This window comes from Fundulus heteroclitus, chromosome 9 (genome assembly GCF_011125445.2).
Source record: "Fundulus heteroclitus isolate FHET01 chromosome 9, MU-UCD_Fhet_4.1, whole genome shotgun sequence".
Lineage (NCBI taxonomy): Eukaryota > Metazoa > Chordata > Actinopteri > Cyprinodontiformes > Fundulidae > Fundulus > Fundulus heteroclitus.
In genome coordinates, this window is record NC_046369.1 from 25796217 (window position 1) to 25822449 (window position 26233).

Below are 26233 nucleotides of genomic sequence, written 5' to 3' on the forward strand. Positions count from 1 at the left end.
CGCCATGGCTTCAGCAAAACGGGTGGGTGAGCTCCATGCGTTGTCTGTTCATGAGTCCTGTTGCCGCTGGAACCCGGCTGGTTCTGGCGTCACACTCTGGCCTGACGCTGCTTTTCTTCCCAAAGTGGCCTCTACTGCGAGCCATGCTGTGCCCCTCCAGCTTGCTCGCCTTGATGCAGGTGGGGCCGATGAGCCTCTCTGCCCTGTTCGGGCACTAGAGGCATATGTCAGACTCACAGCTTCCCTCCGGCAGTCTAATAGTCTGTTTGTTTGCTATGCTGGGCCCCGCAAGGGGCAGGCCCTTTCTAAACAGCGTCTGGCACGTTGGATTGTGGACGTGGTAGAACAAGCTTACGTTCTACAGGGCCGACAGCCCCCTGCTGGTGTACGATGCCATTCCACCAGGAGCATTAGTGTGTCATGGGCCGCCATGACTGGGGTTTCTCTGGAGGCTATTTGTGCAGCAGCCTCTTGGTCATCCCCGAATACCTTTGCTAGGTTTTACAGGGTTAACCTGGCTGCCCTTCACCCAATGGAGGCGATCCTATCCCAAGGACCACCATCATCCCAGTGAGGTGGGCATGTTTTTTTTCTGGGGTCCTCTCTTTTCCATGTGTGATTCCTCAGGACTCTGTTGGTAATCGTCATCCAGTGCTTTAAGCACCGCCTCTGGCGGTCAGTAGGGATGAAATAGAACGAAAGTTACGACTGTAACTACGGTTCTATGAATCCCGGATGACCGCCAGAGCGCTCGGTCCCTCGGAATCATCGTGTTGTTCGCGAGAAGATTAAGGGACTGAGCTGTCGCTGTCACGTGACTATATGGGCTCCGGAGTCACCGGGGGTCACACGTGACTATGTTGGTATAAGATTCTCGACCTGTGCATGCGCAAGAGTGATCATTCAGTGCTTTAAGCACCGCCTCTGGCGGTCATCCGGGATTCATAGAACCGTAGTTACAGTCGTAACTTTCGTTTTTTTCCCCCCATCTAAACAAATCCAGCAGGTGCCAATGGCAGCTCTTTGCTGCTTCTTTTAAGCAGCGGGTTGGTTTTCAGCAGCCAGGGAAGTAGCTCGGTGCCACATCGCTCCCTCTCCTGGGTTTAAGTGTTTGGAGATCAGAGCGCAGGCAGACAGCTTGACTACACAAATTACTTTTATCATCTTCAGCCCCTTTTCCACCAAACCGGTCCCAGTGTTGAACTGGTGAGTGAGCACACTCGTGGGGACCAGCAACCAATCAAAACGCTGTAAGCACCAAGTTTAAAAGTCTCAGGCTAGTTTTGTTTTTGCTTATTTAGCTTCAGAATAACACAAACTGCCTTTATCTTATCTTCCTCTTGTCTGTCTCAGTGTCCCCGCCGTGTGTTAATGTGCACAGAGCTGATACTTTACCCTAAAACCTTAAAAGCCACTTCTCACTTGGTTCTTGAGCACTGTCACATTTATCCTGCAGTAGACGTCTCCATGTTTTGGCTGATTGTCTTTCAGAAATCAAAGTGGTGACATTAGGGTAGCTGTTAGCAGTTCTCGGATGATTAATTAGATTTTTGTATCTAAACCATTCATGAACCAAAAAACTTAAAAGAATCAAACATTACCTGGATGAGACTTTGATACTGACTAAGGCTACGTTCACACTGCAGGTCTTGATGCTCAATTCTGATTTTTTTGTGAATTCTGATTTTTTTGCGTGTCCGTTCACATTTCCAAATATATGCGACTTGTATGTGATCTCCTGTGTGAACTGAATGCGTTCAACCAAAGTGTCCCGCATGCGCACTCGAGGACGCGATGACGTCACACGTAGCAAGCGTCCTCAGTGTTTGTGTAAGTAAAATGGATTATAATGCTGGCGCGCATTTTGCAGACATTCATTTATTTTCTAACCGGAGCTTTCCCTCCATTGACTGCTCTCCTCATTGTAGTCCGCCATTGGTGTTGTCTCTCTTCCCGCTTCTGCATAGCAGGACGCAGAATAGTGACGTTTGTCAAGTATCAGTGACGTACAGGTCGGATAAATGCGACCAGGCCGTACAGACACAGGTCGCATTTGAAAAAATCCGATCTGTGTTGTTCAGACTGTCATAAAAAGATCAGATACAGGTCGCAAAAAATCGGAATTGGGTCACTTCAGGCTGCAGTGTGAACATAGCCTAAATGACGTAGATTCAGGATCCCTCGCAGGTTGTCGGGTACTGAACTGGTTCTAGCAGCCAGCACTGGACCCATGTTGGTAAAAAGGCCCATCAGTGTCTCTGAAAACACATGGCCTAATTTTGTGGCAGATTAACAATCTTTGCTTTTCTCTCTCTCTCTGGGTCATGAGGTTATTGGTCCAGATAAAAGACGGTATAAGGACGTAATTTCAGAATGGTTTCGTTCTGGTCAGACTGCCATGAGTGGTTATTAATTAGATAAGAGAATATCTCGATGTGTGTGTAAGACGGCAGTTGCTGTAAAATTTGGTTTTACTGTTTAGAAGGAAAAAAATGATGATGAAATGATTATGGAGTTGGGATTTTAATCAGGATGCATTGCAGCTAATGTGGATCCCGGCCTTAACTCAGATCTCCAAAAGGCAACGTTCAAAAACAGCGTTGTTTATAACAGCTTAAAAACTTGGAGTTTAGCCTTCCTGTTATCTACTAAAAGTGTCATTCTCTTTTGCAGCCTAATCATGAACATGTTCTGATTCCAGTCACCAGCTGATTTCTCCGTGCATCTCTACCGTGTTGTCCTATTTTCCAGTAAACGAGAGCAATGATCCAAAATGGGAACGCTATATTAATGTTGATACAATGCAAAAAAAAAAAAAAAAAACTATTTGTAAAATGTTAAAAAATGGTTTCAAGTGTTTCTAAATTCTTTTTGTGTGTGGCTAATTTTTTCTCAGGCAAGAAAGTCCAGATCCGTAAACCGGCTCCGGCCCTTTCGGATGTGGCGCCCTCGCGGAGGACGTCGCGGCCCGTCCTCATCTCCAGCAGCACGCAGAAGAAATGCACGACTCAGCACCGGCCTCTCCGTGAGCGCCTCGTCCACCTGCTGGCCCTGAAACCTTACAGAAAACCCGAGCTGATTCTCAGGTTGCAGAAGGACGGCCTTTCACAACTAGACAAAGAATCCCTGGACAGCCACCTGCAACAGGCGAGTCATGCACACATGGAAACGGCTCCTACATCAACCATTTCCCTTTTTCCACTCGCACTTATTGTCAGCCCCTCATTATTCAGAGATTAGTGTACTAACCCGTTGCTCCATTCCTGCTCTTAGGTTGCCAATCTAAATGGGAAAGAAAATACCTTCACATTGAAGGATTTTATGTATAAGGAGGTCCAGAAGGATTGGCCCGGGTACACGGAGGGAGATCAGCAGCTTCTCAAGAGAATCTTGTTCAGGTATGTCAACCTGTGTTTGGTTCGGTTTGTAAGTCTGTAGGCCAACACGAAACAGTGGAAGGAAAACGATGCTTGGTTTTTATTTTTGTTAAATGAAGAATCTAAACTGTTTTCACACCCATATAAAAAAAATCCAGTGCAAACAATTGCCTCCATACAATCTTACTCAGCTTATAGTGTTGTGTAGGGAATAATAGACTCAGGGTGGCTGAACGCAAATGCACACATTTTTCTGTTTTTTATTTATTTATAAAAAGGGAAAAAAGCTGAAAATAGGTGAACTTTCCTGTTTTTTGAATAGAATTGAACTTTTTTTTTTAAACGTAACAAAACATTGGAGATAAGTGTGCATTGATACTGTGACGGTTGCTTTTTAAAGCGATAGGTTACACGTTCAGGTTAAGGTGTGCCACAACTCGTGCAAACTGAGTCCTGCCGTGATCCTGAATGTCCGCTTACAGGAACGACGGTCATAGAGTAATAGTTTTATTTAGACATCCAGTCAGCATATCCCTGCTAACATTAGCGAAGAGGCCGTTCAGTTTTTAGAAGCTGAGATGTTTTTCACTCTCCGCGTTAACACTGAAAGGTCTTTCTGCAGCCGCTTATTCCAGCATGTTCAGCTGAATCTTGTACAGCTCTTCACACTTATCGGAACCCTTGATAAAGAGATTTATTTATATATATATATATATATATATATATATATATACATATATATATATATATATATATATATATATATATATATATATATATATATATATATATATATATATATATATATATATATATATATAATTTTTTTAATGCGCATTTACATTGCGAAAACTGAGTCCTTTTCATTTTTCTAAGTTGACTCACTGATGCTCTGCTGCTCCTCAGCAGCCTTTCCTGAACAATGACACCTTAAAGGAGAGCCGATGCTAGGAGTATTGAAACTCCTGTAAGATATCAAGTACGTCCTGGAGAAGAGTCTTTGTGATCCTGTTTTTTTTTTTTTTTTTTTTTTTCTAAAAGACAGAAGCAGGAAAGTTGCTCGGAGGCATTTTGCCCACGAGGAAGAGCTCCAGGAAAAACAACCCAGTATATCGAGAAGGCCTTATGTCAGCTGAGCTACAGATGGATAGATACAAGGTTGAGTTAAAAGAAAACTTAGAGAGGCATTTCTAGTAAATGACACCCAACCCTGCTGACTCACCAAAGAAAATGTGATGTCAAACTAGCAGAAAGCCAGACGCTGGGCAAGGCTGCTGCTGCTGGATACATCTGCACAGACCAGTTCCTTGTCAAGACATCTGCTCTCTAATTACCTGTTGGGAAATGACGCTTTAAAGTTATTTACTTTCTATCTCAATGGCTGCTGATATTTTACCACTGCCTTTTGGTTTTGCACAAATGAAGGTCATAAAGAATACCATCATGCTGTTATTGATTTAGTTTTCCTGATCTTAACTAGAAAGAAATCCACACCGTCAGCATTTTTCTCCAGCAGATTAATAACGGAATGGAGTATCCAGTATTTTTCTTGGTCTCAATAGGCTTTGAACTTTTGGTGACTTGACAACCATACATGCCTCCAGCACAACTACAACTATAGGATTTTTTTTAACAATGACCCTAATGAGTTCTGCATCCATTTGAGCAGTCTAATGCAGAAGCCCGTTAAGATACATTGCTTTTAATCCACCTAAAGTTGTCTTTTTTTTTTTCTTTTTTTTTTAGTTTCCCACTAACATAGTTGAATGACATAAAACACTTTGTGCTGTGCTCCATGTTTTTGCTTTAGTTTGTTCTGCTCCTTTTTTGCTTGTCTGTTAAGACTTGCTTAACAGTGCAGCAGATAGAATAAAGCAGATGAACTTTATAGTCTCGAGTTATCAGTTTTACAAAGGTAGCGCTTGCTGCTGGTCTGGCTCCCCCTAAATGCATTTCCTTTAATTCCCAGTGCGTCTCATCGGGCTCACAGACCTGTTTTGTTATAAAAAAAAAGTGCATATTTGCTCCTTCTCTCTGTGTCTCATTTCACTCGGTTTGGGAGTTCATCAGCTGACTAACAACCAGAGCCTCCTACTAATTCTGCCTCCCCCGCCTTAGTTCCTCTAGAGATTGGAGCTCATGCAGCAAGTCACGCAGGAGCAGCGGCGCGGCATGACTGGCGCGCACATGATGCAACGGTGTTCCTGCACATGCTGACGAGCATGTGAGGCGGCACCCGTCCAAGGTTCAGCCGTGCTGGCCTGCCGCTCGTCTCACTCGCTGTCCCTGCCTCCCTGCCGGCGGGGCAGGCCACTCAGCAGACACACACAACCGCGCGCCCTTATTTAACCGGGGCGGGGCAGGGACGAGTCTATTTTGGAGCGTGTCATGCAGCATTGTCTGCGCAACTGCAGCCACCAAAATCTACACTGCAAAAACAGAACTAAAAATAATTACAATTTTCTTTAAATTGGTGTATTTGTCCTTGATTTGAGCAGGTAAATAGGATGATTTGCCAATGGAGTAAGATTTTTCCACTTAAAATAGGAACAATTCAACTCCATCGTCTTATTTCAAGTGCAGGATGTCTAATTATCTTATTTTAGGGGCAAAGATACTCATTCCATTGGCAGATAATCTTATTTACCTGCTCAAATCAAGGACAAATAGACTAACTTTAAGAACATTTTACTTGTTTTTAGATCCGTTTTTGCAGTGTAATCTCCGTTTGTGCACTTTTAATCCAGAGCAAGCAAACCATGCAGTGTCAACGCTTGCCTCTTTAACCATTGGTGTGCGTGAAACACTTGCATAAAAACGGGATTGATGGCTTGATTTTAATGCTGAGACTTCATTCAGTCGTCACAGAGAAGATCGGTTTGTCTCGGTTTGGCCGGCTTCATAACAACACAGCTCCTTGTTTGGCTGCTGCCACCTAACAGCTTGCTCTGCTGCAATATGAGGCTCTTTTCATACCTGGACTTCTTGGCTGAAAAAAAAAAGAAGAAGAAGAAGAAAAGAAGCTAAAAGTGAGCGTCTTCCAGAGCCGATGAGAGTGGTGCAGCCACGCAAGCTCTGTGTGGGGGTGGCCAGGAGTAAAGCGGCTCAGGAACAAACACAAGCGTGCAGTCAGTGTTTTCGTGATCCCACCGGCCAAATGGCATCGCTTCTCAAAGTGAGCCGCAGCGCCATATTCTCTAGCTCTCACTTTCTTCCTGCCACTGCAGAGTGTCGGGGCAGCTGTCTCGCTAGTCTCCAACAGGCTGCCACAGTTGTAAAGCTATAAAATAAACACTCGGCTCTGTCTGAGATCAGAGAATGTGAGTTATCCGCGAGATATTTCTTTAAAAAAAAAAAAGCGCATTAAACGAGGTTAAACTTTGGGATGCGTGTGGGTTTAAACACTGAGGATTAGCATAATCTGTTTGTGATGAAAACGGCGCTCTGTCAAGTACCTCCTCCTTCACAGTTGTCATAGCTACCCACTCAGCTTCACGCAGCAGCTGTAACTTGTCTCTGAAGTTCGCCTCCATGTAATTTACTTGTCATGAAGGAGATGGAGGCTCACGGGTTTTTGTTGTGGTCGGAGTTGTTTGATGGCGCATTTTTAAATCTAAAGGCTCTAAACATGTTGAAATGAACCAAGTAAAGGACGCCAAATGCTGGTTTCAGAATGAAAGCTTGACTACCCGAATGGCAGTAAACCTGATGACAAATACAATTTGCCTTAAAAGAGCTTTTCGCTTTCTGTTGCTGGGAATATTTTCAATTTAATTTTATTTATATAACTGCAATTCATGAAACATGTCATCTAAAGGCACTTTACAAAGTCAAAGTAAATCAGATTATACAGATTGGTCAAAAAGTTTCCTTTCTAAGGAAACCCAGCAGATTGCATCGAGTCTTGACAAGCAGCATTCACTCCTGGAGAAGCGTAGAGCTACAGGGAGAGTTGTCTGCATTGTCCATGGCTTTGCTGCAATCCCTCATACTGAGCAAGCATGAAGCGACAGTGGAAAGAAAAACTCCCCTTTAACGGGAAGGAAAACCTCCAGCAGAACCAGGCTCAGTATGAACGGTCATCTACCTCGACCGACTGGGGGTTACAAAAGACAGAGCAGAGAGACAACAAGACAGAGAACAAAAAGTTAAAAGTTTAAATGACATCAAACATGCAAATTGGAGAACAGTAGGAGAACTCAGCAGAGTGAGAGAAATAGACCCAGATGTCCTCCATTAGCCTAAGCCTGTAGCAGCATAACTATAGAGGTAGCTCAGGGTAACATGAGCCACTCTAACTATAAGCTTTGTCAAAGAGGAAAGTTTTAAGTCTAGTCTTAAAAGTAGACGGGGTGTCTGCCTCACGGATCAAAACTGGGAGTTGGTTCCACAGGAGAGGAGCCTGATAGCTCCCCTGTGGTACTCCACAAGTGACCCTAGAGTTTGAAGATTTATTATTAACATGAACAAACTGGAATCTGTCAGACAGATGAGTTTTAAACCAGCCTAATGCTTTCCCCTTAATCCCTACAATATGTTCAAGTCTTTCTAGGAGAATATTGTGATCAAATCTCAGAGATCAAATTCGGGTTGCAGGTCCAAACGACCGCAAATCCACTTTTATTCAGCCCCTCTGATCAAATACTTTGTAGAAACACCTTTTGCTGCGACTAAATTTGAAAGTCTCTTGGAGTTTATCAGTCTTGTATGCGCATAGAGAGACCTACATTTTGTCCCATTCTTGTTTTGGCAAAATAGCTCAAACTGAGTCTTAGATGCTCAGTTGTGTTTATTTCTGGCCTTTGACTAGGCCATCCTAGCCATTAATCTGCTCTGATTTAAAACCTTTCCAGTGTAGCTCTGGCTGTATGTCTAGGGTTCCTGTCATTTTCCTACCACCAACAGGTTTTCTGCCAGCGTTGTGCTGCGTTTTGCTTCATGCACCATCAACTCTGACCAGCTGAGGTCAAACTAAAGTATCCCCGTAGTATGCTGATGCCTCTACCATAGGAATGCTGTGTTCAAGGAACGTTTCCTGTAAGACGTTTCGCATGTTGTCCACAAAGTTACATGTTGATCCTTCCTGACCAGAAAACCTTCTTCCACATCTTTGCTTGTTTGTGAAAATCTGCAAACAGGACCTCTGATGGCATTTCTTTCAACAACGGCTTTGTGCCGTTAACAGGTTCTCCCACCTGAGCAGTGGATCTCTGCAGCTCCCCCAGTGTTTTAGTTGCTTCTCTGATTAAAGATCTCCTTGCCCGCCCTGTCAGTTTAATTGGACGGCCACGTTTTGGGAGTTTGCAAAAAGAGTACGGCACAAACGCAGTTTTGGATGTTTAAATGAGGCGGTGCTCTGAAATGTAATTTCTCAATAACTCGATCTTTGGCCCGTCTGCTGTGTTTCTTTGTCTTCATAATCCGTTTGTTGCCTAAGGTGCTTTAAAAACCTCTGTGGTTTACAGAACCGAAGCATTTATACTGAGATTGCGTTGCACACAGATTGACTCTGTTTTTTTAGCTGCTATCTGAATGCATGGATTTTATTTATGGGACAAAGGTCAAGGGGTCTCAGTCAGTGTTGTAGTACTCGAGTCCGAGACTCGAACTCGAGTCCGAGTCTTTAGCTAAATTTAGAGACTCGTGACTTGACTTGGACTTGAGCACTGATGACTCGAACTTGGACTCGGACTCCTACATTCAGATCATTCTGACTCGGAAATTGAGAAAAAGACTCGACTTTTTTTTTTAAATCATTAGGCTATAATTTTAATATGTCATTAGAATATTATTTGGTGTATGATTTTAATATCTAAATGTCGTACCGCGCACGTGACGTCACCATCTCATGAGCAACGCCCCTTGCCGCTAAGGAAGGGCAAACAGTGTGAGAGCGCTCGTAGCAACCAGCCGTTACACGTGCAACAGATACAAGGATATGACCGACTTTACAGCTGTTAAACTTTCACAAGAGGATGTCCAGGCGCCCATTTTACTGGTAGAACTGTGGAACAACATACCAACGTTCAGCTCAAACGATGGCTTGAGTGTCGAGGGCTTGGAAAGCCTGGAAAAACCGGCCGAGTTGATAGAAAGGTAAGTCGTTGTTTTTCTCCTGCTCGGCGTTCATGGCCGTTTCTTTCTGTTTGTAGTCACCGTCCAAGAATCGGTATAAATTTTCCGGCCCGCCGAACAATTTAGTCCGGTCCGGTGGCCAAATGCATTATCATTATCCAACGGCTGTATCTCCTCGCTGCAACGACCGATCTGCACCAGATATGTCGGGCGGGCGGCCGGCGGTGCGCGAACCCCGCCGGCCGGCCGGCACCGCGGCGGTGAGCGAACCCCGCCCGCCGGCCAGAGCCGCGGCGGTGGCCAATAGGCCGGAGTGCGCTTGGCTGCGAGGGCCGATCGACGCCGCTTGCGGCTTTAACATCCTTCATATGCGGCCTGTCAGCGTACCTCGAGTCGCTGTTGCACGTTCCATAACAACAATGTTTAAAAACCATGGTTAGGAGACGTCTTAGACTTGGAAAAAGCAGTCGTTTTACCGAGTAAAACCAAGGGTAACTACAGCGAAAGAGTTATTAGTGCAATGGAATGTTACTGCTTCATGTCATACATCACACGTCACGGCATGTTCCTACAACGAACTTGGATCAATAGTGACTCGACTCGGACTTGACTCGGATGAGTAGTGGACTCGACTCGGACTCGACTCGGATTTTTTTTTTAATGACTTGGACTTGACTCGGACTTGAACACTGGTGACTCGAACCTGGACTCGGACTCAAGGCATAGTGACTTGACTACAACACTGGTCTCAGTACAAATGAATGTCTGTCTTCCGGTTGTTAATTGTCAACAAAATTGAAAACCATGTATCATGCATCCTTCCACTTCAGTTATGCACCTTTTTGTGTTGCGGTATCTCAGAAAACCCCAATAAAATACAATGGATTTTGCATAATAAAGACTTCAAAGGGAATGAAATGCTGCTGACACTGTAACACCAACTTTAGCCATGGCTGTAATATTTTCCGGCTACTTATTTGCCTCTCCCCCTGTGATTGTATGAATTCACACAGAAAACAGGCCCAGGCCGGTTCTGCACCGGTACCAGAGAGTCCTCCCAAAGAGCTGGGATCCAGTTCTCCGTCTCAGGTGAGTACCGTCTTCCCTCGTCCACCTGGTGGTCACCCTCACGCGCTCCAAGCACGAGGCCTGACACACTTTTACTTTATGGAAACACATGTTAACTGGGAGGTTAAGGCAAAGGAAGCTGAGCTTTTGAGTGTGTTTTCTGACCATTCCACTTTATTTATGAAGCTTTTTATAAGTTTGCTCCAACTTTTTTTATTTTCTTTACGTTTTCCCTCTAGATTGTATATTTATTTTACAAGTTAATGTGAAGTGCCTGTCTCGTTATGGTTGTTGGTTTGTATTATTTCCATTTCAATCAGGCAGATAAACGAGAACCTGCTCCCTTCAGGTGGCTTCCACCTTACTGGTATGCCCTAATTTTCCCGGTCCCTCCCTCGGCAAACGCAACGCAGACGCACAGGCGTGCAAACACAAAAGACGGCCGTGCTGAAGGATTAGTTTGTGGCTTAATTCTTACAAGAACGTCACCAAATGCCACAGAGAGTAACGCTCAGGTTGATCTAGGTTAAATCAGGAAGTTCCACAATGCATTTTTTTCCGACTCACTGGACAAGTGCGGTGGCTTTCAAAAGTGAAACATCCTGTTAACCTCCTTATTGCACCCTTTAAGTGCCAAATATCCTGTATAAGCCAGCAAAAAAAGAAAAAAAAAACTGTTTGCAAGAACAATTTTTAAGAGTTGCATAAACTTGGTTGCATAAATGTGCACACATTTAAACTACTTTGTTGATCGTGTTTTTAATTGAGTTTATTCCATCATTCTTCTGTGGGAGGAGTCTCCTCAGCATCCAACCCCCTGACTTGGCAATGTTTGTTCAGTTTGTGAGGGTACGTCTCATCCGTGGCCGTTTTCAATTGACCTCACGGGTTTCTGTAGCATCTAAAGAGACGTAATCCCAGATCATAGGCCTGCCTCCATTTTCTTTATACTCTAGGTATGACGTTTGTAGATTGTTGTGACAGAAAAGACCTTTTGGTAAGGTAAAGTTTGATGAGGTAAAATGGTCCGTAACACATTTACCCAAACGGGTTTTGAGAAATTTTAGCTATTTGAATGTTTTTTTTTAGTTGCGTTCCTCTTCTCCTGACCAATACCTTTCTTTTACGGTGTGATCCCTTTGATTCCACGTAGGCTCTTTGGGGAAACTGTGGCTGTAGTTGAAGGTTTTAAATAACTTTAAAAAGCCTCATGGAGAGCTGAACTTTATTTCCAGGTAAAGCTTTACAAAAATTGATACGAAACATTAACACGAGACCGACTGCTGAAATTGAATCAAAAGGTTCTTCAACAAAGTCATTTCATCCGAGCATTTCATTCTTCACCTCCTTCCCATCAAACACTTAGTTTCTCGGCTTAGGTTTTCAGGAGATATGTGACATTAGAGGCAGACGTTTCTTTTTTTTTTGTGCGTTTTTTACTTTGCATCGTTTGTTTTCATATAAAAAAATTTAACCTTTTTTAAAAAAACGGTTTTGTACGCTGTTGAGATCACTGGAAGACTTGTCATCTGTGGTTTGGTTGGTTTCGCTGCTATATTAATGTCAGATTCTTAGTGTTGGAAGAATGAAAAGATCACTGTGACCTTAATGATTTTTATGTTTAGTCTTGAAGAGGCAACACTAATAATTTGGTGGCTCTTGATTTCTCTTTCCTGATCTGAAATAACCCATTTCAGCAGTCTGGGACTGCCGCTCACTGGTGTAGGCCTGGTCAAACAAAGCCTTTCTCTAATATAATCCTTTGTACTGGGAAACGCTATTGCAATTATATTTCACCCTTTCTTGACTTTTCGTTTTCTTTTTACTCTGCCAGAAGCGACCTGCTGCTGACTTCATTGATCCTCTTGCCAACAAAAAGCCCAGAATATCACACCTTGCCAGCAAGGCTGCAACGGTCCAGGTGAACGGGAAGCTCGGGCCGTCCTGCGGCAGAGGAGATTCTGCCGCGTTGGTGCCCGCCGTGGCGCCCCCAGCGGCGCCTGCAGCAGCGCCTGCAGCAGCACCCGCAACGGTGCCCTCAACGGCGCCCGCAGCGGCGGGGTCGACGTCCGAAGGCGGCGTAACGTCCGCCTCCCAGCCGCTCCCGCTGCTTGACATCCCTCGTCCCTTTGAGGCTTTGTCGGACGTCAGCAACGACTCCAGCAACAACGGGCGGGACTGCGACTCTCAGGAGACGGCGCTGTCCGAGCGGCTCAGTCAGCCGCCGTCGTTCCTGTCCGCGTCGACGGTGGCCTACGCGCCTTGCATCGGCACGTCATCCTCCGGGCACACTGTGCTGGAGGGCCCGCTGGACAATAGCCCTCCCGCCATTAACAACAAACCTAAAAAGAAGTCAAAAAAGCATAAAGACAAGGAGAAAAGCAAGAACAAGGGGAAAGGGAGAGAGAAGGGGAAAAAGGTCGGTCAGGAAGCGGCGTCTGAGCCCAAAGCAAGCTGTGAGACGAGCCTGAGAAACTTCAAGAACAACAGTATTGCATTTAAAAGCACAGGTAACACCAGCACACAGCAATGCATCAAGATATTTCTCAATAAAATACTACTTTGTGGACAGGCATGTCAGTCATCCCAGTGAGTAGGTGAGGAATCACATGACCTGCAAGCTTCTCGCTGACTAGTGAGACCCCTGCTGTTCAGCTTGACCTAAAATATTCTCTGATCGGTTCTTCAGCGAGGTTTCCTCGTTAGGACGGGCATGCAGGCGCATCTCAGTACGGTAGAATGTCAGGTGATGATTCCTGTTCATTTTGATGATTATGGCTTAAAGCTAACTGGATAAACTACAAGCTGATGAAAAAGAACAGTGAATGAAAGCTTTTCTTTACTACACAAATGGTTGTGGCCAACACAGTCATGAAGAACACGGCGTACAAAGGTACTTTACCAAAGAAGCTGGCCGCTTATTCAGATAACAATGGAAAGTTGAGTGGAAGGAAAATGTGTTTTATAAACAAAGTGCACAGGCACCAGGGATGATCTCAACTTTGTCAGTATTGTAGGACAGAGCCCACTGTGGGAGATGGACAAGCTATGTATCTCAGTGGTCCAAAGTCCTCTTTTCAGATGAATTTCCAGCTCCCACTCTGGAATGATTGCAGAAATACAGAGTCCAAGTTTCCTGGGGGTCAGAGAAAAGTTTTCGCAGTCGCTGATGATTTGAGGAGCCATGACATCTGCTGGTGTCGGTTCACTGGGTTTTTATCAAGAACGTCTACCAGAACGTTTTTAGTGCATGTCGTGCTTCATTCAAGACTTCTTCATGACCATGATGTACCTGGTTGGTACTAGATTACAGTGCCTTGGAAAAAAGTATTCACCTCCCCTTGGTATTTTTCCTGTTATGTTGCCCAGCAGCCTGGAAGTGACAGATTGTTTGAGTTTGCACCATTTAATTTACAGAACATGCCTTCAACTTTCAGAATGGGTTTAATTGTTGTTTTGTTTTTATTTTTTGAAGCAAACAATAAGGAGGACAAAACTTCAGCGTACATTGCTGTTCACCTCCCTATAAAGTCGGTACTTTGCAGAGCCGCCTTCTGCATCGATTCCAGCTGCAGGGGGCTCTGGATCAGTCGTTGAGCTCGCTACATCTGGCATTTGGGATTTTTACCCACGCCTCAAGGGAAAAACTGTTCCAGCTCCTTCATGTGGGATGGTTTTTGCTTGTGAGCGGCGATCTTCAAGTCTAACCTCAGATTCTCAGTTAAATATATGTCTGGACTTTGACTAGGCCATTCCAGCACATTGTGGCACCTCCGTCCCAGTCTCAAAGCACAGGTGGGCTAACAGGTTCTGCCTGTGATGACTTGTGGTGGTCAAAAAGTCAAATTGTAGTCTCATCTGACCAGAGCACCGTCCTTCACAGATTTGGGGAGATGCCCACGTGCAAAATCAAAACATACCTTCTTATTTTCAACACTAGGGGCTTTTTTTCTGGCCATTTTTCCTTAAAGCCCAGCTCTACGGCACGTACAGCTTATCGTGGTCCTATAAGTAGATCCTCCAGTCTCTGCTGAGGAGCTCTGCAGCGGCTCCAGGGTTACCTTTGGTCTCTATGCTATCCTGGCCTGGTCTGAGGGTTCTGGTAGGCGATCCTCTCCTGGCAGTTTTCTTGTGGCACTAGGTGCTTTCCATATGAAGCTGATTGATTTGATCTCTGGGGGAACATTAAATATTTTGATTTTTTTTTTTATAACTTGAACTTCTCAACAACTTTGTCCCTGACTTGTCTGGAAAGCTCCTTGGTCTTCACGGTGTGATGCCTCCTGCTTAGTGCTGCTGCTGCAGCCTTTCAGAAAAAAATTGTTTATCCTGACAGGTCATGTGACACTTGGACTGCACACAGCTGGATGCCTTCATTTCGCTAATTGTGTCATTTCTGATGGTCAGTAGTTGCACCCATCACATACAATAAGATTTTACAAAGCATTTAAGTTACAGGTTGGAATGTGACAAAATGGTTGAAAAGCCAAAGGGGGGGGTGAATACTTTTGCAAGGCATTGCAAACCCAACAGAGAGTCTATACAGTGTTGTCAAAAGGAAGAGGATGCCAGACACCCTTAGCTGTAGAAACATATGAACTATATCACACAGATCATGAATCTATACGTGTTTTCCTAGTTGAACTGAATTACTGAAAGAAACTGCCCTTTGGTCTGTCTTCTAATTTATGATGCAACTGTCCACTCAAAGTACATCTCACTGACGGACCAATAAGCTCTCCTTATTCCTAAGGAGATTTGTATAGTTTGTACCTAAGAAGTTTATGATTGGAAAGTCTTGGGATGCTACATTGTTTTGAAAAAAAGTTTAAATTCTCATTTTTGTTTCAGATCTGAATGGGATGTGCAAAACTACCAGTATTCCTTCATCATCTCCAGAAGTGGCAGATTATTTATTGTGAGTATCGAGTATTTTTACTAAATTGGTGCAGAATATAGAATCTGGGATTTATTGTCCCCAATCTCAATCAAAGGCATCCCTCGTCCCATATCTGCTCCACACCTAATATTGTCTGATGCAAAACTCTACTAAAACATTTTGTTTTCTACTGGTGGTTGTGTATAAGCTAACCGACCTAAAACATAGACACTGCTGGTTATACTATTCAATGGACTTCATAAGTAATCGTGCAACAATGTTTTGGCTTTAAACTTCAACTTTCAGGTTGGAATCTGCCAAAATGTGATAAGCAGCAATAGTAGCATTGGACCAGATTGGTTCCATCTCTTTGAAAAAACACTAATAATAACAGTAATAGCAGAAATTAGATTAGTCAGATCAAGAAAGTAATGCGTACAGCTTAAAAATGCAGTTTTTCAGACCCCTGTGCAATGAATTTGTGTTTTTTTTTTTTAAATAAGTTTGTGTTTGCAAGTTGCAGTTGCATGGCTTGCTGAGGGCGTGGCAGTCATCAAACCACACAGTCCCAACAGCCAATAGCAGGGCTTTAATGAAGGACTCTGATAGTATTCATTTAGAAAGGCCACATCCCTAGCAACGATAAAACCTGTCTTCTGGCAGTCTGAAGATCAGCTCAGTTTGTGCCACAGTGAGACAGAGGAGACAGGAGCGAGGAAGGCAGGTGTTTGCCAGAGTGCTGAAAACGTGTGATTACTCCCTTTCTGGCAACACGCTCCAACTGTGGCCGCCGCAGATCTCTCTCAATGCTGCAATTTAGTCAGGAGTCCAAGATACGTCTGTCAAGTCAGAGTCCACAGCTGTGATTCTTATACAGTCATATTCAATAAATTAGAATATGCATTTCCAAGAAGCTTGTTTGTCAGATTAAAAGTTCTTTAAAAAAAAAAAAAAAATTTATTCTAATCCTAAATGCTGTGTTTTTATTAGGGAAAAATCATAATTAACAGAAATAAAGGATTTAAAACATCATCAGTCTGTGTTAATCTATATATTGTGTTTCCCTTGAGGGAACAGAGTTACTGAAAGAAATGAACCTTTAAATCTATTCAATTCAATTCAATTTTATTTATATAGCGCCAAATCATGAAACATGTCATCTCAAGGCACTTTACAAAGTCAAGTTCAATCATATTATACAGATTGGGTCATATTATACTGATTGGTCAAAAATGTCCTATATAAGGAAACCAGTTGATTGCATCAAAGTCCCGACAAGCAGCATTCTCTCCTGGGGAAGCGTAGAGCCAAATCTATTGAACATGACTGTATATAAAGAGATATTTATGTATTTATTTTAACTAATCATGATTTATAAGGGTGTTTTGTACTGCAGGGAAATAAACGTATGTCTAGAAAAATCATATAAACGGCATAAAAACATGTTTGTGTAGTTATTGTGTAGGGTGGGGGTGGGTGAAGCTCCAACAAGGTGCTGCAAAGGTGCTGTGTCACCAAACGAACACTGTATGCATCTCTCTGAGATAAAGCCAATAGTTTATTCCTCTGAGGAAGCAATTAAAACTTTTATATCAAGTGCAAGTTTCATTTTTGTGTTTTTTTTTTTGCTCTTATTTCCTGTAATTTCAATCCTAGGAAGTACACAGTGATCAACTCCCCGGAGCAGCGGCAAAGGTATAAAAACGATTTCAACGCAGAGTACAGTGAGTACCGGGGTCTGCATGCTCGGATAGAGGGCATCACCCGGCAGTTCACCGTGCTCGACAACGAGCTGAAGCAGCTGCAGCAAGGCACAGACAAGTACAAGGTACATATGAAAAACAACACACACACAAAGTAATGCTCTGAATAAAGCCTGACCCAAAAATGATTAAAAAAAAAAAAAAAAAAAACAGGGTTTCTGCAAGGTACAGAAATGTCATAACAAGTCTGAAAACCTGTTCTTTTCAGGCAATAAGAAGTCTTAAATACACCTAGATTGTTCTTAATATGCCGTAAATTAGATTTACTTCTGCCCTAAATTTGTTGGGCTATTCATTCATTGCTCTTTCCACCAAGTTTATTTTTCATTTGCAGGATCAGTTTGTTTTTTTGTTTTTCCTGATTTGTTACTCTGACAGAGAAATTCAGATGTTATTGTGCTGTGAAAAAAAGCCACACACCCCATAATTCAACATGTACTAAACAGTAAACCAGCAAATGGAATCAGCCTGTTTTCTATTCACCGTTTTTGGTCGGGGTTCAGCAGCTTGCATGTTGAAAAATCAGGGATTTGTTCTTCGTTCTTTATTAAATGCGTTAAAATAAACCGTTTAAGACCTACCATAGAACAGGTCTGCTGGAGCTTATCTGTACATAGAGGTGCAGTGCGTTAAATTACAATATCAAGAACAAGTAAAAAAAAAAAAAATGTCCCTAATTTCAGAAATTTAAATAGATTCATCACAGAGTAAAACTTTATTTGTTTTAATTTTGAGGATAATTTACAGATTATGAAACCCAGAATTCAGTGGCTCCAAAGATTTGAATATTACAAAAGGTCAAACAAAGCAAGACAATATAAATGTATGGTCCTTTCTATGCACTTGATGCTTATCGAGCCTCCTTTTTATTTAAATTACCGCATCAACGCGGCGTGGCATGGAGTTCAGCCTGTGGTTCTACTGAGGTGTAATGGGAACCCGTGTTGCCTTGATAGCCTTTTGTTTACCTGTGGCGCTGTGGCCAGTCGGCAAGTCCTGCTGGAAAATGAAACGGACACAAAGCTGGTCAGCAGCAGGGAGCATGAAGCGCTCTAAAATATCCTCACTGTAAAAACGCAGCTAAAAGTATATAAAGTCTTCTTGAAATAAGTGTATTTGTCTTTGATTTGAGCAAGTAAATACGATTATCTGCCAATGGAATGAGTATTTTGACCCTTAATAAAGATAATTAGGCATATTGTACTTTAAATAAGATGATGGAGAAGAGCTGTTCTTATTTTAAGTGCATAAAATCATATTCCATTGGCAGATCATTTAAACTTTCCTGCTCAAATCAAGGACAAATACTCTTTTCAAGAAGATTTGTTTTACTTTTAGTTCCCTGTTTGCAGTTCTTTTTAGATGTTTGCGTTGACGGCGGAGTTCAGAAAACTGAGTGGACCAGAACCAGCAGACGACACGACACCCCAAATGTACTTTTTTTAACTCCAATTGTTGATCGATGCAACCCTTTCATGCCAAGCTTCAATATGTATGTAATAAGTTTGTTTTGGCTAAAGAAATGGCTAAACAATGCAGTAAACCACAAAGATAATAAACATTTCCCTTTTCTAGACACAGAAATGTAATATCGGTCCGTCTCATAATTGTCAATTAAAGAAAAAGTTGCACAAAAAAGTTAATTTCAAACCACCTAAAATAAATTAGGTGTTCATAACCTTGTTTTTTAAGATGTGCTCCTTGTTGTAAAGCAGGAGGCAAAAACAAAACAAAAATCACATCTGTTGTGAAGGATTTGCATGAGGACTGCATTATGCACAATATTATTATTATTATTATTATTATTATTATTATTATTATTATTATTATTATTATTATTATTATTATTATATATTCCTACAGTTTAGTGAAAGTCAGACAGTAGCTTCCAGCCTTACAAACCTGCGTTGGGTGGCTGTTGCTTAGATGTAGCGTCACTAAGAAATGAGAGAAAGGGATGCAGCAGATCCCAAGGTCATGAATTAAACCCTAGATGGCCTCTGTAGAGGAAACCCCCCTTCCTCACTATCTACTTTTAAATTCAACTTTTTTATTTCCCATACAACCATTGATATCCTCTGACAGCGATTCCCAATCTACTGATCATCTCACCCTCTGTGAATGTGATTTGCAAGTTGTAACGCCTCTAGTTTCATGTTTAAAAATAATTCTTTCTATCTTACTTGGTTCCAGTTGTACAGGTTTAAAAATAGACATGCAAGCGAGGATAGCCAGGGCATTCTTGGCTGGGTGACGAACTCCCACCGTTTCCAGCCTGTCAACTGAACTTGGACGCTCGTTTTTTACTTGAGATAAAAACTGATGGGGATAATATTTTAAATCCTTTGTTTTCTGTTCAATTCGGAGCTCTTCCCTCTATCATTGAATCAGCAGAAAATGTTTTTTTGTCTTTCATTAATCATTGTCCAACCAGCTTATTTGGTATCAGTCAATATCACATTTGGTTAGTCAGACCTCCAATCAGGAAAACCCTGATTGGTGCATTTCTACCCATGATGAAGGATTTAGCCCTTTCAATAGTTCACATCCAAATATTCAAATATTCATCCTGATCTGCAAACACCTGAAAGAATTGTGCTCCTTATACTGGTTTGAAGTTGTATGTTTAGGGAGATAAAAAAAAAAAAATTGTTATGGTTGGTATCCACAGCCAGCGTCTTAATTATGCAATATAGAATGGGCACATCAACAAAGATATACATTACCAGACTCCAGTCACATGCCAGCACTGGAAAAAGATCAATTTAAGTAAACTATTTAATTTAAATTTAACTTACTTTATAACATAAGTAGGTATTTGTTTTGTCCCTTTTTTAATCATATAGGCGAGGGATGTCCATGGTGCTTCAGCATTGTCACGTCTGAAGCACTTAATGGCCAAAAAATGAATAAAAATTTTGTGATTTTATTTATTTTTTTAACTGCTTTACAAAATCTGATCATTTTTAATTAAACAAATGAGTCAGCGTTTCGGTTCTGAGAGGGATTTGTAAATCAGTGTAGATCCAGGAGTTTTAAGAAAAATGGTTTTGCTCATTTGACTTATTAAAAGATGTTCATCCGGTTTGCAAATTATTTTTGACCTGATTGGAAAAAAAATGAATTCTGTTAAGAACAGGGTTTGTTTTAGCATTACCTTGACAATACTTGCTCTATTTAGCCTATTTTCATAAATTAATTCCAAAAGTTAATACACTAACGTCTGCATTTGAGTAAAAGTCATTGGATAGACGTGCTCCTATTTAATAGGAAATTAAAGGGAATGTAAAAAGTGTGGTTGTTACGATTAATTCAGCCTGTTGTACATGTAACATTTCTAATTGTAAGATCCTATGTGTCTGTAATACTTTTGCTGGTATTTAAATAAAAATGTCACCTGAAGCAGCCACCTGTACTGGTGGGCCAAATCTTTCTTGAAATGCTGCTGGGGGGGAGGGGGGCACACAATCATTAGACGGACCACAAGAAGCTTAAAGCCTGAAATGTAACCTACAGAAACATTATATAAATTAAGAATAAACTGATTCAATCTTTTTTTATATAATCTCTTCATCTTTGTGTTTTCCTAACAGTCGATCCACAATCAGATACTTCAAGAGTATCATAAAATAAAAAAGGTAAGTTATTTTTTACTATTAATTATCAGTAACGATGGGGGGAGGGTGGAGGGGGGGGGGCAGACGATCAGGTTCTGACTTTGTGCTTCTGTCCCTGCAGACTAATCCAAACTATAGCCAAGAGAAGAACCGCTGTGAATATCTACACAACAAACTGGCCCATATAAAGAAACTTATCGCGACGTACGACCATCAGCAACTTTAAGCGCAGTTACTGGAGACTGTTTCCCTGTTATCCCTGGAAACCAGGCAGATAAGAGGAAAACTCTGGATCCCTCTTCCACTAGAAGAAACGTCACCAAGGGACAAATCCCGTTTGTTGGGGCTCGGCAGGATTCACGATCTGTTTCCTTTGCCTTTCCCCGTTTTGTTTTCTGGTTGTTGTTTTTTTTTTTTTTTTTTTTCTTTAAGGATGGGGCCCAGGTATGTGAGTGTAGATGGTGGATAGTGGATCCAGAAAGATTGCGTCTCAGCGGCTTTCTCCTGCCTTCAGTGCACAGAGGAAGTCTGAGAGTTCATCGTGGAATATTCCTCCTTTCTTGAGGGACTTTCCAAACGATCGTACCTGCTTCTGAAACTGGATGAGATTGAACCAGGGAATGAAAACTGCAGATTGTTCACCAAATGCATCTAATTTAGTTTTTTTTTTTTCTTTCTTTTTTTTTGAATATTTAAAAGAAATAGTGAATAGCTCATGAGTTTTCTCCACTTAATTGTATGTTCGCAAAGCTGAATCTTTTTAGTTATTTATTTTTTTCTGTCCTTTATTTTTTTTGGGAGGTGGGGGGTGAAATTATTTTACACTCCTTTAGAAACAAACAGAACACAAATCAGTACTTAAACGCCGTCTGTTGTGTTGTGTCCTCGCATCACGAATGTCTGCCAGTATTTTATTATTCAGGAGCTGCCTTTCCCTTCTAATTGTCAGTGTTGGCAATGGTATTCTTTCTCTTTGTAGAGACGCAGAGATTAGTATTTGAATCAAAAAAAAAAAAAAGAAGTGCACAGAGTCGGACACTGGCTGTTGTGTTTGGCTTCCCTAAAATCATGGAGATGTCTTAACAGAGGGGGGGGCAGAAGTTCTCAGTCGCTCTTGGATTGTAGGTTTATTTTCCTGAAAGCGGCCTCTTTTCCGGTCGGGAGGATCCTTACAGCAGGGTTTTTCCTACGGGTCCACGCATTTGGCGCCTAAACCGGTTCTCTCGTTCAGGCTTTTGTGGCAACATAAGACTCAAAGCTGTTTTGAAAGAAGGGATTTGTCTGAACAGATCTCATATCTTTTGAATTGATCATCTTTTCACGTTAAAAGTTACATTATATCTAAAAAAAAAAATACTTTTTTTGTTTTTCCCCCTGCCGTTTGACCCTCTTTCTAGTCTGAATGAGACTGTTAAGACGAAGCCATCGTTGTTTATCCTTCACATGGAAGGAGCCGAGAGCTTTTTGCCTTTTTTTTTTGTTTCCAAAAATGTGATGTCAACAACGAACGGTCCCTTAAAGTGTCTCGCCTGAACCCGCTCCCTCCTCTGAGAAGCTTTTGTCGAGCAGCGGTGGCGAGTCGGCCGCTGAATGCATTTCTTATATCGATCTTTTTATGTGAATATTGCAAATCAGCACTTTCTCTCCTGATCTTGCTGTTACTGGGGTTATGTGGGGGGATTTTTGTCCAAATGACACTTTTTTTTTTTCTTTTTTTTTTTTCCCTGTCTGTCAGAATGCATGCTCAGTGAATGTTACAAGGACGAGGCTTTTCTTTACTTGGTTAAAAAGAGAGAAGAAACTGCCCACGGACATCAGAATGGAAGCGAAGGCGTGTAAATCGTTTCGCCGTGGCTCAGACCAGCATGTATACCAAAGTGCTTATCAAGCGAGACGGCACAAAAAAAAAAACGCTTCACCAAATGTCAGCAAAAAAAAAAAAAAAAAAAAAAAGGATGTTGCAGTATTCTTTACTTCCTGTTATCATTTCTGGACTCTGTGTAAACTCGGCACAAAGTTTCAGCGTTTTTTTTCCTTCGTGGTGCCAGAAGATGCCCACCTTGATTCTGTTTACTGGTAACACTACATCAGCTTTAAGGGTCAAACCTGTATCCAAACGGCGTTGCATCGTCTGCCGCTGCATACCTGGACGTGGGGTGGGGGGGGGGGGGGGTTTGTCGACATGCGGAGTAGAGATGTGAGCCGTCAACACTTCACCTTCATCCAGATGCACGGCGCTTTAACAAAGGAAGGCCTTGGTCCCCGTCGTCGCTGTGTCGAGTTTGTAGCGCGTTCTCTGTTACGGTTTCCGACTCTCTTTTTTTTTTTGTGAAGGAGTTGATCAGCGAAGGATGCTTTGAGCCGGCGGAGCACAAACTGTCAGTGAAGACATGCCAGCACAGTGCCATTGTGTGAGCTGATTGTGCCAAAATGACCTGTTGTATAGTTCCCTTTTTGATTATATACATGCTGCTGTGAAAGCAAGGAGGGCTTTGAAGATTAGTCATGAAATGTCAGCGCTGAAATCCAAAGTATGCTTCTTTTTTTTTTGTTTTGTTTTTGTTTTTTCCTTTCAAAGACCATAAGGGAATGGGACTTAAAGTGATTTTTTTTTTGTTTCAATAAAGCTCTTTAAAACCCTCTTGTGGGGTAAATCCGAACCAGTTGTTGTGGTTTTTATTTTCAGAAGTAGGTTGTTTTTTTTTTTTTTCTTTACAGAATTATTTTTATTTTAAAACTTAATCGATAGTGCCTTGCAGAAAGTATTAATTCCCCTGGAACTATTTCTCATTTTGTCACTTTAAAGTCGCGCACGTAATTTAGTGGGATTTTATCTGATCGACTAACAGAAAGCGATGCATAGTTGTGAAGGGGGAGAGAAAAGACTCCTTTGAAAATAGATTTTAAGTCCATGTAGGTTTGCATTCAGGCTACACTCCACAAGGAAAACACAACTTTGTATATAACATAAATTCCCAAAATACATAGATGTTTGTGGTTGTAAGTGGAAAAAGTTCAAAGGATGTTAGGATGGGTCTCTCTTAAATTAAATATTTGTTGTCAATGAGACATAAAAGAATAAAGCTTGGTTGAAAAAAAATAAAAGCTTTGTCTCTAAACATTGTCTGTAGAGATGGTGGTATAACTTTGGATTATTGAGATTCTGGATTTTGCATTACGTATCATTTTCAATCTTTTACTATTTTAACCGATTTATGTGCATTTTATTTATATATATATATATATATATATATATATATATATATATATATATATATATATATATATATATATATATATATATATATATATATATATATATAAAGCTTTGCAGCCAAAATTGGTAAAACACTTTTTAAAATCCCTCTAAGGAGAAACCTGTTACAGCTAACTTCCTGTAGATGGCAGCACTTCCCCATCGTTGCCCTTTTCAGGTAGTTTTGGTGTTCATGTGTCAGATTAATTGTACCCTTTATATAAACACATGCAGTCTGCAATGTACTGCTGCATCTGAAGGTGTTATACACGTAATATATTGTTGACCACGCCCATAAGCTCTCAATTTGTGTTTTCCTTATGGTGTAGCGACATGGATGTGTCGACTCTGATCAGCTTTGCAGCGCATGAACGTGTTGGGCAAAAAAAAAAAAAAAAACATGGCAGCGGGAGCAGAAGATGCAACGCAGAGGAGAGGACCAGCCAGCCTCGCTGTAATCCGACACAGATCCCAGAAACCTTCATAGCAACTTGTGCTCCAATGGGCTGCGCTGAGCCCGAGCCTTGCTATGCTGGCTCCCATCCCAAAGTTGGCCTCCGAGCAGCTCGGGGAGCTGAAGGGGGCCCGGTCAGCGAGTTCACCGTGGCAGGCGGCCATCTCTTTCTCCCCAACACACAGCCAGCACCATGCATGCAGACTGACATGTTTACACACAGCAGCGGCACACCTCCCCCTTCTGCGTGGTTAGGATTTAGATTTTTAAATATGTCAGCCAAATAAAGACACGGGTCTGCTTTTTACGACTACGTGTATCTATAGACGTAGGACTGTCTAATTGTTTAAAGTATCACCTGCTCACGTCTTTTAAAGCATTAGTAAAAGCCCATGCATGTAGGAATGGTGACTTGCAGGCTCGGGGATATCATTGTGAAATTTCTCAACTCTTACACGAGCCAGACAAAATAGTTTTTTTTTTTTTTTTTTTTTTTTTTACAAAAGGACCTAATACAGCATGACAAATTGATTTTTTTTTTCCTTAAAAAAAAGAGCCAGGGGCAGAGCTGCTCCCAGCTTTTAACACAAAGCACAGCGTTGCACAAATGAGACTCTGAACTGCCAGGCTTGGCTGCTGGAAGTGTATCTGTATCTGCTGCAGTGATTTACAGCCAAGCTTTCTGGATGATCTATAAGTTGTTAAAACCGTGGCCACCCTGTATCCTATTTGGGTTGGAGAGTTTGTTTTTGTTCTATTATGTTGTTTTGTTTTGTTTTTTTTTACCTAAATCTGAGCCTTCTATTAATCTTGATTATTTCTCCCGCGAAGCTTCTGCTCTTATGAATCCTGAATGTTAATATAATGTGGATTATATTTGCAAAAAAACAAAACAAAACAAAAACTCTTTACATTCACGACTTCAAGCAGCATTTTACTGGTAACGTTTGTGCATAAATCCCCTTCGCGTCTGATTTGAACTCATGCATGCATAAGTTTAAACAATATTAAATCCATGTTGCTTACTGTATATGTTTTGAATTGTCTGAGCAAATCGTAGCCGTTGTGGATACTCTGGTACTAATGGGATGAACTATAATCTGAGTTCACATCCCAGCTGCACATGACCGAACTCACTAAACAATACTGGCTCTGTTCTACATTAGCAGCCTGAAATAGCCAGCGTCGTTGAGAGAGAGTTTAGCTTATTCCTCCCCGATGTTTCTAATCCTTATTTATGTTCTCTCCTTCGAATCTCATCCTTTTGCTGCGATAAAACCACAAGTGTGCATCAGAACAGGACAAATTCAAGCTAAACCTATGTTATTGTAGAAATTTTACAGTTGTGCAGGTAACGTTTGATGAATTAATATAACATGTCATATCTTGAGTGGCTGTATTAAATCACCCATTTGTTTCAGAGCCATGAGTCATTGTTGAGCAAATGCTGTTAATTATAAATACCAGTTGTGCAGGGTTGTTAATGCTTTGATTTTGATTGACCTGCGAAATTGAGCTGGCTGTGTTGGTTCAGCTGATCGCAGTATTTTACAACTGCATCAACTAGAAAGACAGACTGTTATTGACAACCTGCGTTCAAACTCTTTTTTTTTTTCTGTCTACATCTGATATATGTGGTAGAATTCGTGTTGTTGTTTATTTAAGCAGAGCGTCTCACACTGATTAGAAACTAATGCAACTCTGAAAAAAATTGTGGTATTTGTCTTGCACAGTTTAACCTTTT

The 26233-nt window shown here is 41.6% G+C and overlaps 1 protein-coding gene across 1 annotated transcript in view; it reads left to right on the plus strand.

The window, feature by feature from the left end:
* ell (elongation factor RNA polymerase II) overlaps nucleotides 1-21240 on the plus strand; it is a 56321-nt gene extending 35081 nt beyond the window's left edge. Inside the window, exons 5-12 of the mRNA XM_021317625.2 lie at nucleotides 2897-3147; nucleotides 3274-3398; nucleotides 10466-10541; nucleotides 12355-13030; nucleotides 15372-15438; nucleotides 17056-17227; nucleotides 20756-20800; nucleotides 20901-21240. Of these exons, the coding sequence (XP_021173300.2) occupies nucleotides 2897-3147; nucleotides 3274-3398; nucleotides 10466-10541; nucleotides 12355-13030; nucleotides 15372-15438; nucleotides 17056-17227; nucleotides 20756-20800; nucleotides 20901-21005 (1517 nt within the window). The 3' untranslated portion in view covers nucleotides 21006-21240. The remainder of the gene's footprint in view (nucleotides 1-2896; nucleotides 3148-3273; nucleotides 3399-10465; nucleotides 10542-12354; nucleotides 13031-15371; nucleotides 15439-17055; nucleotides 17228-20755; nucleotides 20801-20900) is intronic.
* Nucleotides 21241-26233: the final 4993 nt, after the last annotated feature.